At 42.9% G+C, this 19,384-nt stretch overlaps 1 protein-coding gene across 1 annotated transcript; it reads right to left on the bottom strand.

The window, feature by feature from the left end:
- Nucleotides 1-35: 35 nt before the first annotated feature.
- Nucleotides 36-18,494, bottom strand: LOC124182516 (ATP-binding cassette sub-family C member Sur-like). The gene is made up of 30 exons (XM_046569908.1): nt 17,641-18,494; nt 16,202-16,441; nt 12,622-12,882; nt 12,423-12,525; nt 11,924-12,154; nt 11,641-11,838; nt 11,399-11,545; nt 11,091-11,303; nt 10,868-11,005; nt 10,645-10,807; nt 10,402-10,580; nt 10,213-10,326; nt 9,929-10,130; nt 9,740-9,845; nt 9,412-9,673; nt 9,175-9,312; nt 8,854-9,099; nt 8,509-8,750; nt 8,265-8,330; nt 8,047-8,141; nt 7,693-7,931; nt 7,372-7,593; nt 6,935-7,288; nt 6,596-6,833; nt 6,331-6,458; nt 5,947-6,238; nt 5,683-5,879; nt 3,935-5,584; nt 2,185-2,306; nt 36-53 (listed from the first exon to the last, which is right to left on the bottom strand). The coding sequence occupies exons 2-28, from the start codon at nt 16,438-16,440 to the stop codon at nt 5,429-5,431; spliced, it is 5,169 nt and encodes a 1,722-aa protein (XP_046425864.1). The 5' UTR covers nt 16,441; nt 17,641-18,494; the 3' UTR covers nt 36-53; nt 2,185-2,306; nt 3,935-5,428.
- Nucleotides 18,495-19,384: the final 890 nt, after the last annotated feature.

Genomic DNA, 19,384 nt, shown 5'->3' with positions numbered 1-19,384 from the left:
CCGTTACCAGGTCTGTCATCCCAAAGCTAAACAAGTTCGGATGTATCTGTGGACTACAGAAATACAAGAGTGATTATGACCACGGATATGTGAGGGACAGTCGCAATTCATCCACTTTATGCAGTACATTATTTGAGAAGTGCTTTCGTCTTTTCAGTCTAAGGCTCACAGCCTAATCAGTCAGAAAACCACGCACGCTCTTTAGGCCCTGCTAATTTGAATTTACCGGGGATGAAAGAAATTGGTCTGGTTCTTTTTTTCATTTTCGTATGTGAATTCACCATTAGCTTAAAAAGCTGAACGACACTTGGAAGGAAGACATGTGGACGTATAGTCTCGAGGCTACGTGACGGATGCGAACAAGTCTCGTGAAAAACAGTCACATGTCTCTAAAACTAATTTGCATAAATATGGGTATGCCTATATCGTATAATACAAACTTGCGATCTGCACGTTGAGGGAATATATTAACACTTACAGAGTCGTCTTCAACGTTGTTGAATAACACTGCAAACAACGACGGAGTCTCTCATTGTCCTCCGTAGCTTGTTATGGTTACATTACAATTAGTTTTATTCCCTGGCTGATTATCCCAAGGGTATAAACCGTATAAAAACAACAACACGGATTGTCGATTGTGTAGATAAAAAAAATTGTACACAACACTGAATCGATTCATCTGGTTGCTAAGAACAATTTCAAATGTGTAGTTGCTCATCCCCAAGCTGTATCATCGTTTCTATCACTATTCTGGAGAACGATTAAAGGCGTTCCATTGTATATTCACTGTGATGCGTGAAATAAGCACGATTAATCAGCATGAAATTGGATTATTTCGAAAGCAAAGTAACAATTGTCTGACGATGGGACGAATTATAGACTCTGTACTTTCTTCATTCGTTAAAGTTACTTATAGATTCGTTAAAGCTACTATCCCATAAACCGGAGAACACGATTGATGCAACGCCGGTGATAAATTGAATAATTGGTTATGCAACTAAATCCTGCGGGGAATAAAGGAACGCGAATGGGAGTCGCAGCGTGATGCGATACCGGTTTTCAAATGGGGAACTCTGCAGTATTATTTGCTATCGGTCTCGCAGTCGGGCTCCTGCAGTGACGTCACGGCTGATAACTGAGATTACATTTATGTATACTATGTACTGAAAAAACAATGGCTAAGTTATGTACATACGTGCGAAGTGCGTCGAGTAAAGATTCTTTAATTTGTTTAAACGAGAAAATCACGCGACCGTCGCTCCGCGCCCGGGATGCGTAATGATCATAACGAACAGAAGTGTTGCCATTTCGAGAAGAGTAAGATATATCACGTGAAACATCGTATCTGGGTACCTCGGTTCTTCTTTGCTTTTGCACGTCAGGCGCAAATCCACAATTTAAAAACTTTTGATAAAAAACGAAAAGGAAGAATGTGAGGAAGGGGACGAAAATCTGAATCCTTTCACTTGTGAGGAAATTTGAACGCATCGTGCCTTATTGATGGCAAATATCAGTTGTCGATAATAAATCGCGAATATTTGACCGAAGTGGCCATTTGCCGTTTAGATCAGGATATCGGCTCATTTTGAATCCTGCGTGAAAGACTAACCGCCGTTCGTTGAATGATTTTGAAATAATCATTATCCTCAAAACGCATCCTGTAATCGATACATAATATCCCTGCTGTCACAATCTCAAAATTTTACGCGCCGACTCCAAGCCGCGGACTACGGATAAGATAATAGAAATATTCAAATCCGCGGACTGCGAATCCCGCGATGGAATTCGATCATTCACACAACAGGAGATCTTGTAGTTTAATCGCACGATAAAAACGAAAAACATTATCGCAATGTTTGTGTGTACGAATTGAAAGTGGCTGGGTGCAGAAATTTTATCGGTATTAAAAGTGATAGGCGAACAATTACACAACTTTAAGCGAAAATCGATGATGCCTGGACGAGATTGACACGTAATTTTACAAAATTGAAAAGATTCAGATTACAGCAAGAAGGTGAAGCGTGTCCAAGAATTAACAACCGTAAGGTTCGAATTTGCATTGCGTTACGGCAGAATAAAATAATCAGGAACCATCAGGAACAAGTAGAAAAAGTTATAAGGAGAACAACGATTGGAGACGGAAGGGAAAAATTGAATAATCGATCAAAGGAAAGACTGACTCACCGGGGTTGTTGGAGGATTCCACGTTTCGGAGTCGGATTTTCACGCAGGTGGTTCAGCCTCTCACCGTTGCTAGAATCGGACTAAAATCTTTGGCCCAACGAAGACGCGGAAATCTTATCTACCTGATAAGAAGGCGAAGTGTAATATCAACAGCTGTATAATTATTTTATCTCCAAGTGACGGTAACTCGGAGAGTCGACGTCGTCGCTCGGTTATGATTCAGGAATTTCCTCCCCTTGGCCATTAGATGATAATTTTTTTATTTCCTTTTCTCAATACATTTTTCTCTTTGTCCGTTATTAACGAACCTTGACTGACGTTAAAATTTTAACGCCTTGCACTGTTACACTGTTGTATTATAATTATTTCCGGATACTCGACGCGATATTTGACATATTCCCTTTCCTCGTCTCTCTTGCGTGTGCTTCGTATCTTTGAACCGTTTATAACAAAGGTGTGTGATTAATTGGCCAATTTTTCATCGGGGAATATGATAGGCCGTAACGAATCGGTTGATAAAGAGAGACAAGAAGTGACGATAGTAAAAATACACACAAAAAGATACTGATAACGCAAATTGAGTTTAAATTGATCCCTCAGCTCTTGACAATCGACGATGGCAGCGATGTATTTTTTTCCCTTTCTCTTTATTGCTTTTCCGAAAATCGCTTCAGGCCGTGGCACGAGTTTATGTAACGAACTGCTATGACTTTTCCTACTATTTAACTGCTGATGATTTTTTTCTGTGGGAACTTTACGGAGTTCGAGATGATAAGTTTTTGCTTCGAGTTTAATCGCCACCGTATACGTTACCGCCCTATAAACTATAAATAGAAAAAAATAGATAAGTCACGCTCTCCAAAGAATCTAGAAAATAAATTCGTTTATTGTTAAGTCGGTAGATTTATGTAATAATAAATATCTGACACGTTGTATAATACAGATATCGATACAGAGTGTATTAGGTATCATTAACAGGGGCGTACATTCTGACTGATTGCGGTTTTGCCATACGAGGCTTGAGCAATTTTGTTATCGTGGTTTGTGAAATAAAATTATTCTAAAGCTAAATATAGTACTGGCTGTAGGAATTCAGATTCAGTTACACCGTTCAACTAATTATTGCGGTCGAAGAAAAACAACTACGTAAATCGTTAGTGACTGAAGGAGAAAAAAAAAACAAAAAAAAAAAAAACGAACACAGAGAGGGCGTAATATATTTCGACATGTATAATTTATTTTCAAAGGTATTTTCACCGCTGTGGTCTGCGTGATAGTTCTGGAATTCGATTTCACCTGTTGCAACTAGAAATAGTAGTTGTACATACATCGTTAGCGTTCAAAGTTCACAACCGTTTAATTAATTTAACTATATTTATCGATCGTGCGCATCTGTGTTCAACTGATCAATGCAGGCGTATAAAAATCATGATAATAACAGTTCTATATATAACTTGCACCTGTACAATGTTTGTCGGTCCCAGTTATCATCACAAAGAAATCATTTTACAACATTACAGATCGACCCTGACTTACTCGCTTATTCCAACATTCAGGTAGACAGAATCCAATGAGTTTGAAGAGCATCTATGGTATTTTCCACAGACAACAATCTAGTGGAACGAATGTTGTCACGTGTGGAAATTTGTAAATAATAATGGAAATAAAACGTAAATGAAACAAGGTCTGGAGTACAGGGAAATTACTGGCAATGTAACACGATGAGAATAATTAACATCTAGACGCTTACCTTATTTTTCGTTTCCGTTTCAGTAAGATCTTTTCAAATTTTTTTTATATTATAATTTATTCTTACGCGGAAAAGAGAATGTTGAAAATGTCCAGAGACGGCGAGATTTGTATGTGAATGTAAAAATCAAAGAGACCTACAAATTGTTACGCAAATATATATCGTTCACTCTCAGCACTATTAATCCGCACTAAATTAAACTGATTAAATTACCCGCCCGTTATATTATCACCTTATATTTTGTACTCGTGGTAGCGAATCAGCCGACATTGGAACATGCTCATTCGTTTCGAGACTCGCGGGATTGGGAAAACAACTTGGGTCCAGAACCGTCATGACGGGGGTAACGGGATTGTTGATAAAAAATGTTTGATTAAAAATTATGCGAGATTATAGACTTATTCCCGGTACGGAAACGAACCACTTTGTGTTGTTAATTTCCTGCACTCTCCGCCTCGGTTCACACTCAGAGAACGAAGAAAAGTTTCACTATAGCTGTTATCGTCTGACCGGCCTCCAGGTGACTAAGCGGAATAACAATCCGGCTACACTAGCAGCGGCAGAGACACCGTTTGCTCATAGATAGCGTCTTCGATCGCGGCTAATTATATTATCATTCAACACCTTGCGCTCTTGGTTATAGGTACAAGTAACATTCGTGAATATTTCCAACTTTCGTCGTTAATTCCCTAGAAAAATATAAGTCTGCATTCGTTGTCGCAAGTTAAAAGTATTCAAATACCTTTTTCGACTATTATTTACAAATAGGTTCAAGCAAATTCATTCACAGATACCGATAATTACCTGATGTAAGTACGAACAGCGTAGGCGAAGTGGAATTTTGTACAAACTATGTAACAAGATGATTTTTGGGTTGATGTACATTTTTTAATACAAGTGTCTGTATCATGTCTGTACACGCGTCGAGTATATCATATTTTTCAACTTAAGAGTAACGGAATGGAAATTGAACAATTGTGAACGCGATGGTAATAACATGTATAACAATTGTGTAGCGTTGTTTGAAAATAATCACGTTCGATATTTTGTACATCGTGGTTAACGTTCCACTGTCAACGCAGTCGCCGGAGATAAGCGCTATCGGTTAAACTACCGATTCTTCAGGTAACTCGATGGCTATTGTTCTCTAATACCGCAATGTTTATGCTGTTCTATGAACCTCAAGATAGGATTGAATTAAAGTATACACCCATATGGATATCTATACGGATATGTATGTATATTATCGATGTTAAAAATTATGTAACCTGAGTTTTGTATTAGCTGCTATAGTATACATGTATAAAATATAAAATAGAGAGGACAATTTTACAAATATATAATATGTATATATATATAGGTATATTTATATACCTATTACGTATAAATACATAAACAGTGTAATACTTGACTTCACACTTCAGTGCGACAAACCAATTAGTCCTGCCACGTCTTCAAAATTCTATAATACCCGAGTTCCCGATCCTCCAGCTCCTAAGCTTTGTCTATGGATTCCTCGGACGATTTTAGCATGGCCGAGAATGTGCCATTTGGACGGCGAAGCAGATCTTTCGGTGGTCCATCCTCGACGACGCGGCCGCCATCGAAAACGACAACGCGGTCACAGTCAAGAAGCGACGCGACTCGATGCTGCAGAGCCATACGTATTATCAGGATGACAGTGGTGAAAAATTGTCACCGCAGGAGTTAATCCCTGACGGTAAGAAGAAAAAAAACAACCAACTCACCGCTATCGTGATGACCGTTCTGTCCCTGAACGAGGTCGCCATTCCCGTGAGGACTGATTTTTCAGTCACGGCATCGAGCGCGCTGGTCGCTTCGTCAAGGACGACGATCGACGACCTTCGAAGAGTCGCTCTGGCCATGCTTAACAACTGACGTTGTCCCGCGGAGAAATTTTCACCGCCTTCCCGGACCTCGGTGTCTGCGGAAGGTCAGAAGCATGAGAATAAGGATATAAAAATCGTTATTACCGTAACTGGGACACTCACTCAGTCCCTCGGGGCAAGTCTTAACGATATCCTTGATCTGGGCGAGTTCGAGGGCGGCCCATAACTCATCGTCCGAATGGTGACCAAGCGGATCGAGATTCTCTCTGACTGTACCGCTGAATAGAATAACATCCTGAGGGATTGCAGAGATTCGGGATCGCAGGAGACGAAGTGGAATCCTGTGGATATCGACGCCGTCTACGAGAATACGCCCTTCGTATACTTGGACAAATTGGAAGAGGGACATCGCCGCCGATGACTTTCCGCTTCCTGTTCTTCCGCAGATACCAAGCTGAAATAACGTTACTATTTTAATTAGTTGTTTGATTTGATTAACGATTATTATTTGCCAATTCATCGTTCAATATCCGAATGACCGCTCACTTTCTGTCTGGCTGGTATCAACAGCTGGAGATTTGTCACAATCGGTTCCCCTTCCGTGCCGTATCGCAAAGATACGTTTTCGAAAAGGACTTCCCCACTTTCGGGCCAAGTTCCTGGTACGGCCTGGCCTGCAAAGTGAAACAGATAAAGGGTGCAGATATGAAATTTATCTGTAAGTTAGTATCCCGTTTGAAACGGTAGAAGAAACAAAAACTTCAGTGAAAATGTGAGGACAGGGTGAGGTGTAAAAGAAAAAGCGACTTACCGTCATCCCGATATTCTTCTCTGGGTGTTTTCGTGTAGGCACTGAGCCGCGCAACGCTCCCCATGTACATTTCAATGTCGGAAACAAATTTAACGACCCAATTGAGGTAGATGGGTACCAGGAGGGTGTAGTTGACAGCGAGACCGACCAGGGCCGGAGTAACACGGCTGGGATAAAGTTCGGCGGACATAATGGCGGCGAAAATTGAAGCTCCGACAATCACCGCCCCGAGATAATCCTGAAGAAAAAGACTTGAAGTTATATTCCAAACTTCCGAATCAAAAAGCCAAGTACAAGTATCGTCAGGCAGCGTTTTTTCCCAGCGGTAATTGTTCTAACCAGGGCGATCCCGAGCCATCGACTGCTCGTGTTGAGTATGAGAAATGCGTTCGTGTTCGAGTCCAAGTGCTCGACCATCTCGTCCATGAACCGATCCTCCTGTTTCGAGGCTCTGAGGGTCGCGAGGCCGGCCAAAGTCTCGGAAAAGTGGGCGGCCGCTGGGCCCCGGGTGCTTCCATCGAGCCTCTGGAGTTCCCGAGCACTCCGTCTGTAGAATCGCTGCAACAGGAAGTAGGCGAAGCAGATTGGAACAGCGGCGGCCAGGAACCAAGGCGAGATAATGACGTTCACGAGCATCGCCGATCCGCAGAGTAATACGAATCCCGTCGTCCTCTGGACCACCGTCGACAGTTTCTAACCGGAAAACGATAATGATTATTAAATTAGATATCCAAGGCCATCCCGATCTCCAGCTCTCGATCATCCCGCACCCTCACCTTGTCAATCACTCCCATGTCCGCGCTGAACCTGTTAAGGATCCTGCCGATCGGTGTCCGTTCGAAGAAGACCAAGGGTGCTTCTAGTATCCCAGTCACCGCCTCCTGGTGAAGTCGTCGTCGAGCTCTTGCCCCCGCCCACTGTCCAGCGGCGCTGTAAACCACGGCGAGAAGGATCGAGCTTACGGAGAGGGCGATGTAGACGCGAAAGTAGAATATGGTCTGTAGGTGTCATAGAGTAACGTGACCAGTTAAATCTCTGAATGAACTTTGCTCTTCCTACTCAGCAAAAGACTCAGCTGCTATTCGTAAAATTCTTACCTCTTCGTGAAGATCCGAAGTAGCGTCGTGATGACTTCCTTGGTGGGTCCAGTCGCTCAGCCAGATATCCGTGTAGACGCGAACCGCTTGGCAAAGCAGAGCCACGCTGATGTAAATCAGGTTGGGACCGACGCCTCCGGCTCTCAGATAATCGCCGCAGACACTAACCGTCACCAGGCCGCTTAAATCCTGATCGTACTCCGTGTCTTCACCAACTGCATTCTTCGGATTCGAAGTCCCTGCGTCAGGCGTACGTTTTCAATATCAAACTCGCACTATCTTCGACACGAACTAGTTTAAACCATTTTTTACTCTTGTATAAAACTTTTCCAACTGTAGAATATTTTCACTCACCATCATAGTCTTCGTCAGTCTCATCCGTGTAGCCAGATTCTGAAGACAGGAGCCTCTTCATCGGCTGATGTTCCCATTCCTGAGACGGCGTAGTCCTGGTAGCAGAAAGTTTGAAGAATTTTATGTACAACCAATCGTGCAGCAATACGATTTTGGTGCTAAAACCGCCATCACATATCCGTCCTGTCTATTATCTATTCACTAGACGTTCTACTTACCTGCCGGAAAATATCTGCTTCAGAGTACCGTTCTGTTGCCCACTGTCCAAGGTGTTATACCGTCTCCTGCAACACGATGTAAGTTTATCTCAATCATTTTTCACCCCCAAGATTTATCTTGGTTCTAAATATTGTGTGATTACGGAATGAACTGAAGCTCAGGGCACTTCCTTATTTCTATCAATATAATTTCCGCTTCTCCCCGAGATCCCGTTATCTACTTCAATACCGGTTTCTTACTCACCTTGAGTGGGTCATTTGGCTTTCAAGTATGGTTGGGGTGCTACTCTGCCTTAAAACCGGGGGAGGATGTTTAGGGGGTTGAAGACTGGTCGCCCTGGCAGCGTTCTTGTGCTTTTTTGATCGTTTTCTGACGACGCTCCACTCTTCTGTGGGTACCGGAAGGTCGGTGAGATCGTGGGCGAGATATCGGGAACCGTGAAGTGTCGACCGCCTCGTTCTGAGAGGAACGAACGCTGACGGCGTCTCAAGAATTGAAAAGAGACACACTTTACATTCGGGCAATCCTTTCTTCGACTCTGGACTACGAATTATGTGAAATATACGCATCATTCGCAATTATACTCACCACATTCGCGTCTTGGTCTGTACTCCAAGAACCATCTTCCGCGTTGATGGAACGCTGGAGGTTTATCCCAATCCTCGAAACTAGTCTGACCAAAGACCATCGATCTTTTGCTGTCTTCTGAGCTTTCGACTGGCTGTCTTTTCGCCTCGCAGCCTCTCTCCACTCCGCGGCCAGTTCTGGATCGGAAACTTCGATCGCCGCCCTCGAACCCACGGAGCGAACCCTGCATCCCTCCATGGCAACGATCTGCCGAGACAAGATCTATAAATTTCGTATCTCTCTCCTTGACTCATTATCAGGTAGATGAAGAGGAATACTGACGTGGTCGGCGGCTGATATCAACTCCAGCATGTGGGTTACCATGATCACCGTTCTCCCTCTGCCCAGAAGAAGCCTCTGGATACCATGGTCGAATACCTGATGTCCCACTTGCTGATCTAGGGCTGACAGAGGATCGTCCTTCGAGTAAAATTTTACGATTAGTTAGTTCGAAGATGTTTCGGTAGGTTTGAAATTGTCAACGACGCATCGCAATCATGAAAAAATTCAAGTACTGACCAATATTATTGTATCAGCATCGCTGTATATAGCTCTGGCAATGGATATCCGCTGCTTTTGGCCACCGCTGAGATTGATACCCTTCTCGCCGATCCTCGTGAGGTCTCCAGCGGGTAGAATTGCGATGTCATCCTGAAGGGCACACGCTCGTAAAACGCTGCGATACCTTGATGGTCGAAAGTCCGAACCAAAGAGAATGTTTTCCCTCAGGGTAGCATTCTGTAGCCACGGTTTTTGCGATACGTATGCAATTTTTATGTCCCTTCAATCAGAAGTAAATGAATAAAGAAAAATGAAAATCGTTGTTTTCACTTCACGTGACACTCACTTAGACCATTCCACTGATCCTCGAACCGTAGGAATCTCTCCTAGACTAGCTAACAGTAGGGAAGTTTTGCCAGTTCCGATTCTTCCAACGATCAGTGTAAGTTTACCTGCGAAACACGCATGACGAATTTGTAAGAATATTTCGAATTACGAGACATTGGATAGCGCAAATATTCAGTAAACTGCCTACCTTGTGGAAATTTCAGATTCTCGATGACTAGCTGATTCTCTTCAGAACCCCAGGAGAATACACCATCAACACTCAATATCGTTCCTGAAGTTTCCGGCTCCTTGAAGAAAACTGATTCCGACGAATTATGATCTTCCTCACCTTCCTCAATATTGTCCAGATCTCCGAAGCTCAACTCGTTATGTATCTTGCCCACCTCTGCCTTTACCATTTTCCAGTTGAAACATTTTTTTTCGCGTTCTGCACGACTTAGATTAAGAAATTAATTTTAAAAATCAACTCACATCGGAAATTTTCGGTCTTTTGGCCCTCCCATCGGCTGATTTCGAATCATTTTCAGGCAGAATGTTGACGGTTTCCGGTAGTTGGAGAAAGTCTTCTAGTCTCGTAGTTGAGATCTTAGAAGAAGACGAATCTCTGTCAACTATGCCGCTGATGCGATGTAAGAGGGAATGGCTTTAGATTCAACTTACCTTTGCGTGAATGATAATTGGGATGATAACTGGAAATATACAGAGTGGGACGGTGAGTTGTGAAAACAGAGCGAGACTGGCGAACACGTTTCCAGCGTCAGGTTTACGTTCCTCAACCCAGAAGTAGATACCGAAGGTGACGAGGGTCATCAAGACGGATGACGCGTGAGTGAGAAACGCTACGAGGAAGAAATATTCGCAATTACTTTACAAACCATTTTTTAATTGCCTACAGTTACTCACTTATCAAAGCCCAGTAAAACGAATCGCGGTCCAAGAGTTTCAGTTCCTTGTTTCGACTCTGACCAATTCTGTCCTTGAAGAGATCTTCCCAAGCTCTGAGCTTGATAAGTCTTATTCCTTGGAGAACTTCGTTCATGAGTCTCAAACGGGCGTCGCTGCGTTCCTGAATTAAAACCGTGAATTAAGAACTGAATCCGCGATGACTAATAGAAGAAAGACGTACCGCCATCACTTCGGAATTGGCCGACATTCGTTTGCCGAGATAAAGCTGCATCGGAGTGACGATCAGAATGCAGCAAATAGCACCGATTATCGCGCTGATACCAAGCTTCAGGTAGACCAGGAAAATAATCGCGGATATCTGCGATGGAGTTGGAGATCAGTCACCTCTAAGATTTATCCGTCGAAAGAAACACGGCTGCGGCTTCGAGAAACCAAATACGCACCTTGACAGGTACAGCCCAAGTGTAATGACCGATCCAGAAGAAGCCCATCACGTTGTACGCATCTTCGGCCATGAGGTTGGTCAGTGTCCCGATATCGGGGGCGGTTTGATGAGTCTTTCCATCGCCCCCCTCTTTATCTCTGGTGTCAGGGACTTTCTCCTCCTCAGCGATGTTCCACGAACACATTCGGAGGGCTTTGTCGTAGACCAAAGCCTGCGGAATGGAAACGATCGTTGTTGAGTGAATGAACGAATGAATGAATGCAACACAGAAGCGGTTTAAGCCAGTGTGCTACGTGGTTTTGGTACCTGGAGAGCGGTTCGTAGGTGGATTCCCTCGACGTTGAGAATGTGGGTCGAGGCCTGGCTGAAGGTGCTCTGCAATACGGCCGCCAGGAAGACCAGCAGACCCAGGAAATAGCCATTCTGCATGAGTTCGTCAAGGGTGACGAAGCTCTGTGTGATTTCGGATGTTGGAAAAATATGAAAGATAAAAATGAGCAGATTTGGTCTGCATTGAAAGGTGGTGGTCAAGACTTGACCGATTCTACCTTAATCCTAACGCCACGGTCCGTGATTGTCCCGTTTTGCACTGTATCCACATAGCTTATGATCCTAGAAATGGCCATTGGACCCGCAAGCGTCATGACGTCACCGAAAAGCTTCAATATTCCACCGATGAGAAACCCGCGCCAAATCCTTTTCCAGAAGCAACGCCAAAGTGAGAATTTACCGCCTCTGGTTGTCCGCTGCGAGAATCAGAAACGAGACAACAAAGACGATACCTCCGGTGTTCGAATCTCCAGTTTCTACTCTAAACATGGCGAGCGTTACCTGCACTTCCTTCTTGTAGATTTTCCAAAATTTCTCAAACTGAACCCGCGTGGATTCCTCGCTCGGAAGCTCACCGATGTCCTGAAGATCCAGGGGGGCCTGGTAACCGCGTCCCAAGAGTTCGACCACCCAGTGGAACGTTATCCTGCTGAGAAACGGGGCCTCCCTGTGCTTGTAGGATATGTTTGAGCTCTGCTGTCGATGCACGGTGTACTTCCTGTCCTTTTGCACCTTGAAATTTATTCACGCCGGCTATAAGTACCCAACCCACCAAAGATTTTCCTTCGAGTTCCAAGAATCGCTGAGCCACCGATATACGGTTTTAGCATTAGCCATACCGTGTAGCTGGACATTCTCCAGCATGGGCTTCCGGGATATCATAATATTGCGGGGTTCTCAAAACAAACACCGTTTCCGATCTCTCAGCGATTTCCTGCATCCCGCCCCGCGTACGGGTGGATAACAAATTCCAAGCTAACGACAATGGCGGAACACTCACCAGTCTGTAGACCGCGTAGGTGTCCACGATCGCCAAAAGGCTGCAACAGACCGCAGCTCCTGTCGTCGCCGTTACTCTGGCCTGAGCGAAGGTCAGTCCGAGCCTGTAAATTAACGGAACGAATGAACAAGTCACTGACGGATGTATGGGAAGTTTGTGGAAGATGAAACGGGGCGTTACAAGGATTGGAATACCGTACCCGTGGATGTATATGAGCCTCCAGACCCTCGCAACGGCCACCATTGCGAATGAAGCCGCAGTAACGATGACCCCGATCCCATTCCACACCTCAATTGCTCTGTGTGCTGTCCAGCACACCAGAACCAGAAGAATGCTCAGGATTGGAAGCAGCAGACGCATCTCAAACAGACTCTCCGACAAGTCCAGTAGGAAGAATAACAGCAGGCCAAGACATAGCAGGGATCTAACATTGTGCAGAGGTAGCAGGCTTCCGCTTGTCCTGAAAAGATGATTGATCATCTTCATTCCAAGCTATACTTTCGTCAAAAAGTTATAAACTGACGCCTTTTGCAGCTGTTTCGAAATCTGTAGCAAATTTTCAGCTGCTTTCACAATTGAATAACATTCCGATGTTGAACACTCTAGATACAACTTTATAAAAATAACTCTATTCTTAATCACTACAAAGTTTCATTTAGGTCCAAAGTTAAGAGCTTAATTGTCCAGTTGACTGTATATACAGTCCACTACTTGACCGTATCTCCGTGTCTCTTTTCCTCTACATTTTTATTGCTCCACATAGTCATTTAGAGAAAAACAATGTCCGCGTAATGCGTAATTAACTATCGCTTGTTAAATTCTCGTTCCAAGAAGTTTTCGACGATGAGTCATTACACGTGGTCCAATAAGCCGATACCGAGATCAAGCCGCTCACTTTGTTATACGAGGGAAATCCCCTCACTTCAGCCGGCTCTGAAGTGTCATTTGCTTAATTTTTATTGGCGCCTGTTAACGAGTAGGCGGCTGTATCGCGAGGTGCTTTTGCCATTTGCGACCGACGTTCTTTACTGTGAGGTTTGTACAGATACATACCAATCGGCTCAATAAACGATCTATGATAGAAACACTCGGCTATGGCTATACCGATATTACATTAGATATACGTACATACGTGATACGGAAGCTTATAGCATCTACGTCAGATATAAAAACAATACGGTGTTTCCGGTCGTTGTTTTAATTACGGAAACGCATATTCGTTGAATTCTATTCAATATCGCGTCACACTAAAAACACGCCATACTAATGCTCCACGCCTAATTCACGATTCGTGCGATTTTTTTACACAGAATTCCTACATTACTTATATTTACCTAAGTTATTCAAGTCTTTTTTTTTACCAACGATCACAAATATTGATAAACATATAAATGCTTGAACGTAAACACTTGTACGCGGTGGCATATGGCAGTCACTTTATTATAACATTTGACGTTTCTGTTGGTGGCAGTTATACGTATAAATTCTTGAATAATTTTTATTGTGTCTGATACGATGAATGACAGAATAGGTAGCGTTGTACACACTACCGGGAATTAAGAAAAGAAGAGATATAACAAACTCAGATGAGTTATACAGGCGGTTATACATGTATAGTGCATTCTTGTGCGAGAACCAGCTGCGTACATTTGTTTGTCCTCATTTTCATTTCCCTGAACCTAATGAGGGGTCCTTGGCTTACGACATTCGCGAATATTGAAAGGATTAGCGCTGATCGACCCGAAGAAAACCTCATCAAAAAGTGGTATTGCACGTATCATAGATCATAGATCGTTGATGATTTAATTGAAATTGAGAATTTCTATTTCAGTCGTAAGATTGTTTCAATAGATTTATCTGTATTTATTTTTGTCGCACTCAAGTGCGTGAGCGGCTGCGTACAGCAGATTTAACAAGGTTCTTAATGGCTTGTTTGAACTGTCCTTTTCGATTATGTTTGCCCGCCGACATCAGCGGCTTCCTTTATTATAATTAGCATTCGTGACACAGACGTTAAAAGACGAACAAATACATTATACTCACCTGTATCTATTATATGGGTGACATCACACTTTCTGCAAAACAAAACAGCGCAGACTTCTTACAGTCTCATCACTTTTAGACACACGATCGTAGGTAAAAGGCTAATTCCTCATCGACCGAAATTACGTCGTCGGTTCAAAGAAAAAAGAGAGAAGAGAATATCAACTGGTTCAACTTGACAGCACGTTTTCGCACGAACGCTTTTATAGCATCAGTATGTATGTATATACGAACGACGAAAGAATTTTACATCTTGAATTTCGTAGAAGAACGGCTTGGCCGATTTTTGCGACAATTAGTATTCGGATCTAGACGTTGCCAATGGAACGGCGTACATCTTGTCGCGTAAAAATGTAAATGCTAGCAGACTTTTATCTAGGCGTGAGGTCAAGTGGAGAAACAGGTGATTTAACAAATACCCTCAATCTCCGGGAATCGATTATACAACACACGGTACACTTTGAAAGCTTATAGAAACAAACGGCCTACGTGCAGTTCAGCTTCATTCATAGCTTTGATCACAGTTCAAACATAGCTCCACCAACTATACCGAAAACGCTTCAAATATGTACATACCTCCAAACTCTCCCACCGTTTGGCAACTTGTTCTGTAGGTAGATACCGTATCGTAAATATACATTCGTGAGTCACTCCGAATTACCTACAGGAACATCTATCACGCATATCAGAAACCAAATTCCGAGGATGTCGACTTTGTGATAAACGTGCTTGTAGACGTATGTACCTGCAGCTTATCACCTTTCGGGGGTTTTCCTGGTTTTAGAAGAGAAGAGCTAAGTCTGCAGCTTCCAAATGAACCCAGGAGAACCGACCCACTTCTTTTTCATCGATGCGCGGCGTCTGGTGTGTGAATATAAAAATAAAAGTAGCCGAATGCTGTATGCACGTGTATCTATCCGAAGAAGACGCGTCGGAATCAGTGAGAAGTTTTACACGTAGATACCTGACCCGGCACGATAACGGTAAGGCTACACACGTTTCGCGTCGTGCATTCACTCGTATCTACATAAATACTTTGTACAATACACGAGAATCGCGTAATTCTGTACGCGCGTGTGTATTGGAATTTAAATTAGACTCGTTCATCAGTCCCGCTTTTTCCTCTACGCTTATACGCCAATAGTTTCATCCAATACGATGCTGCATGATGAGGACTGAGTGACTCACACATCGAGCCGATTCATCTCTCCTCGGAATTGTTTCTAGGGTTTTTTCTAATTCCTATTAATTAAACCGTTGTAACGAATGTCTTGCAACTTATGTTTGAACGAAAAATGCATACGTGACTCCTCCGAATGCCTTCGAAAGTACGTAAGCATCTATGTACATACATACACTCCTTACAACAACTGGAAATACGCTCTTGAGCATGTTAATTTGTCTGTCTCACCAGTGAGCATTGGGGAATCCCTGCAGTCAGATGCTTTCTAACCAGTCGTTGGGATGATGGGACAGGGAAAGAGGGGGTAAAGGGCAGTTACCGCCATGCTGCGGGATGACTTATGCACCGAGATGCTGGTGTAGCAGAATAGTATCGCACCATCTTGTAGTTGATACAAAGTATTTCTTCTCCCTCGAACAGCATACTCAATCAATTGTTGATCAGTGCTTTCTTTTTTTTTTTTGTTTTTCGTTGGAATCGTAAAAAGAAATCGATACAGACCTTCGAAATTGGGTGTTGAATAATTGTGAGAAGCAAAAAAACAAGAACTCACTTCTGCCTCTCCCCGCATTTGTACCGCATGACCAGTAGGGCGGGTGGAATCAGGGCGATTATGGCAATGACTATGTTCGCAGCTTCCACGGAGCACTCGGTCCTGTTCGGTGTTGTTCCTGACGCTGCGGTCATTCTTATTGAGGATCCATTCGCGGCTTTCCACGTCCAGATCAAGTGACGCCTGGGCCATGTACCCAGAAATCGAGACACGGTCCCCTCCTCGCATATCTCCTCCATCCTGTCCCCAGAATTGGTTATACATGATAATATGATGTATTACTACCGCGTACTTTGTAACGTTACATGGTGTACATTATACTATCGAGGTTTCTAATCGATGAGCATATTGTTTTTTGTTTGTTTTTTTATTAGAGTCAGAGTTAGAGTTGTAATCTCGATTCGAAAACAGAAAGCGCGCGGAGAACCGACCGTCTGTTATAGACATACATTTCTTCTCGTTTCTTTTTTTTTGCTCGAAGAAAACTCGTTGGTCAGAGGTTAATATACCCCGCTATAACGTAGATACGCTGTGTGCTTGGGATCTAACTGATGGCTCGTTATGCGTCGGACGTTTGAAGTAAACATTGATAAATCTTGTTAATATAAGCCTGCAGTATATAGAAGGCACAAAAACATCCATGATGCAACCACACAAATGCGCCCGCCAGCTGCTTAGCGTATATCGATACAAGTATCTCGATCAGTTTCATGCAAATTGTGTATAGGTATGCCGCATGATGGGTAAACTGTTCGAAACATTTTGATCGTCTTCCTGATTTTATCCAGAACCATCGTATACACTACATTATACCTATACTGTACACTTGTGTAGATGTCAATCCCTTATATCCGTATGACGTATGGGATTCAATAAACGTGTAACGATATTGACGGTAAATCTTTTTCACTCATTTTATTACTCGGCTCTGCGGATCGTCGGTGCGAGATCATCCTACGTAATACGTTAGGGTCGTAAATCATACGACACCAGTTTAGTCATAAAAATCAAATTAAACCGTGCAAGAATTTTACCATCCCTCGTCTTCACCCACGTTGCGATAGAACGATCGATCTATACCTCTCCATATATTTTTCACGACGCGCGAATTTATTCCGCATTCTTTTGGAGATTTTATCTGGAATCACTTCGCTTTTCATTCCTAACAGTTTTTATTCCGGCGAAATTTCGGAGTCAAGGTAAAAGTATAAGGCTGATTTGAAATAATTATCGAATCGTTTTAAGCGACCAATCAGTGGTTTACTTTAGCATTATTGGAGATAATAACTCGTTTCTTGAAGGTGAATTAAGGAGTTTTTTTTTTCATCTCCGAGTCAAATGTAAGATACTCGAATGTAGATTAGATATACAAAGCACCAAAGGTGAATTTTATTTTTTAATCGCAGTTTGTGAAATGAACAGTATACGTTCTCACTTACCCTGATCAAAGATATATCGTGCCTGGGATGAATAGATCAGCAACAGCGTCTGGAGCAGTCAGTTGAACGAACTACGAACTTCTCCAAAGTGCGAGATCTGCTTAGAGTATTTTATTATCGTTAGGATAAAAGTCACCGGTATAATAATGTCCATGTGAGATCGGATTCGCGGAGTCTTTCGCATAGTAAATTAGAGCTGGTTGTTTATTTATCCAGTAAACAGCGAGTCGTCTGGTGGTTCTTACGCCTGTTCAAAGTTACACAAGCAATTTATCTTGTACGTAAAAGACACCAACTTGGGCAGATGTGATTTCAACTAGCAGAGCGTTGTAAAGTCAACTCTTCCTCCCAAGCTTTTCGTTCATTTTTAAAACTCCGGACCAGCTTGATTTGATTTTTCACACTCTTGGTACACGGATGCAGGAACACTCACTAAGCCGTTCTATTTGCCGGCATCCGCCGACGGGAAAGTCGCCGTGTTGTGCAATTCCCTCGGCCAGAATCATCGACTTGTTCGTTGATCCGACCCCTCGCGTCGCCCCCTCTGGGTATTAATTGTTTGCATTACACAGGCGGCGAATCTACGAGCCTTCGGTCAGTAGCCGGCGGTAAAAATTCACACATCGCAGCCGTCGATTTGGCGTTGTTCACGCTGTATTATGTCGAGAATCGCATGAAAACCCCTTAAATCGAGTAGCGAAATTCTTATCATTCAAATTCTCGGCTCTCCGTGTAAACGGTGATTTTTATTTGCGAACACCAAAGACCGGCAGGCGAGCACGTGGATCTTATCGGAATTGAGAGCCGGCGTACGTCCGTTCTCTTCAAAGGTTCGTGGCACACTGACAATAAGTGGGGCTGAGCGGAACGAAAGTTGAGCAGAATTTCGAAGATTGTATGCGTGTAGAGTTTTAGCGGGAGGCTGCAAGGCCGGGTTCCGCTTATAATTGCGACATAACATTAACGGAATGAGCTGCTGTTTGTACGCGATTTTTTCCCTAACCGTTTCAGTCATGGTGTCATTTTTTGTACATTTAGGGAACTTTTCGACATATTTCTGTGCGATTTTTTGCTATTTCTGACAGTATACCAATAGGTTTTCGATACTCGAGGGTACTTGTTGCGATGTAATGTAAATTGTGATTGTTAGAAACAAATTGGTTGCAAATAAATCGTGAAAATTGAAGGAAAAATTCATTTCTGAGAAAATTGCGCCTCTACACATTTACACGTATTACATAAATTACAAGTTTTTGGGGTCACCGATTACGAATCTGAAATCGGATGTTCAAAATTCAAGATGGCAGATCCAACATGGCGGATGAAAATTTCAAATTCGATCGAATCCGGAGAAAAAATTCTGTACAGAGATTTTTGAGGTTGCCGATTGCGAACCTGAATTCAGATTTAGAAAATTCAGTATAGCGAATCTAATCAGTGACCCCAAAAACACCTGCATACAGTTTTTTTTTTTACCCTGTTCGGTCAAATTTGCAATTTTCGTCCACCATACTGGATCCGCCATTTTAAATTTTCAATGTGACTCCAAAGACCATAGAATACAATTTTATTACAAAAGTTGACTCAGCACAATAATGTGTGACGTAAAGAGTCAACCGATAAAGTTTTTACTTATAATTTTACACGCAAATATGGTAGAGTGAAAACTTGAAAAGATTGTTGTTAGGCGCGCATGAAACGGCAATAGACCGAATTATCATTCATGTTGCGACGCGACGGTTCG

The sequence above is a fragment of the Neodiprion fabricii genome, chromosome 5 (genome assembly GCF_021155785.1).
Source record: "Neodiprion fabricii isolate iyNeoFabr1 chromosome 5, iyNeoFabr1.1, whole genome shotgun sequence".
NCBI lineage: Eukaryota > Metazoa > Arthropoda > Insecta > Hymenoptera > Diprionidae > Neodiprion > Neodiprion fabricii.
This window is presented reverse-complemented; position numbering and strand designations above follow the sequence as displayed.

Excerpts from the sequence above, each read along its gene's own strand:
- LOC124182516 (XM_046569908.1), bottom strand. The coding sequence starts at position 16,440 with ATGGAGGAGATATGCGAGGAGGGGACCGTGTCTCGATTTCTGGGTACA. Across the intron at positions 8,142-8,264 it reads AAGCAGATATTTTCCGGCAG|GACTACGCCGTCTCAGGAAT; the intron begins GTAAGTAGAACG and ends TTCTGCTACCAG. Across the intron at positions 6,239-6,330 it reads TGATACCAGCCAGACAGAAA|CTTGGTATCTGCGGAAGAAC; the intron begins GTGAGCGGTCAT and ends ACGTTATTTCAG.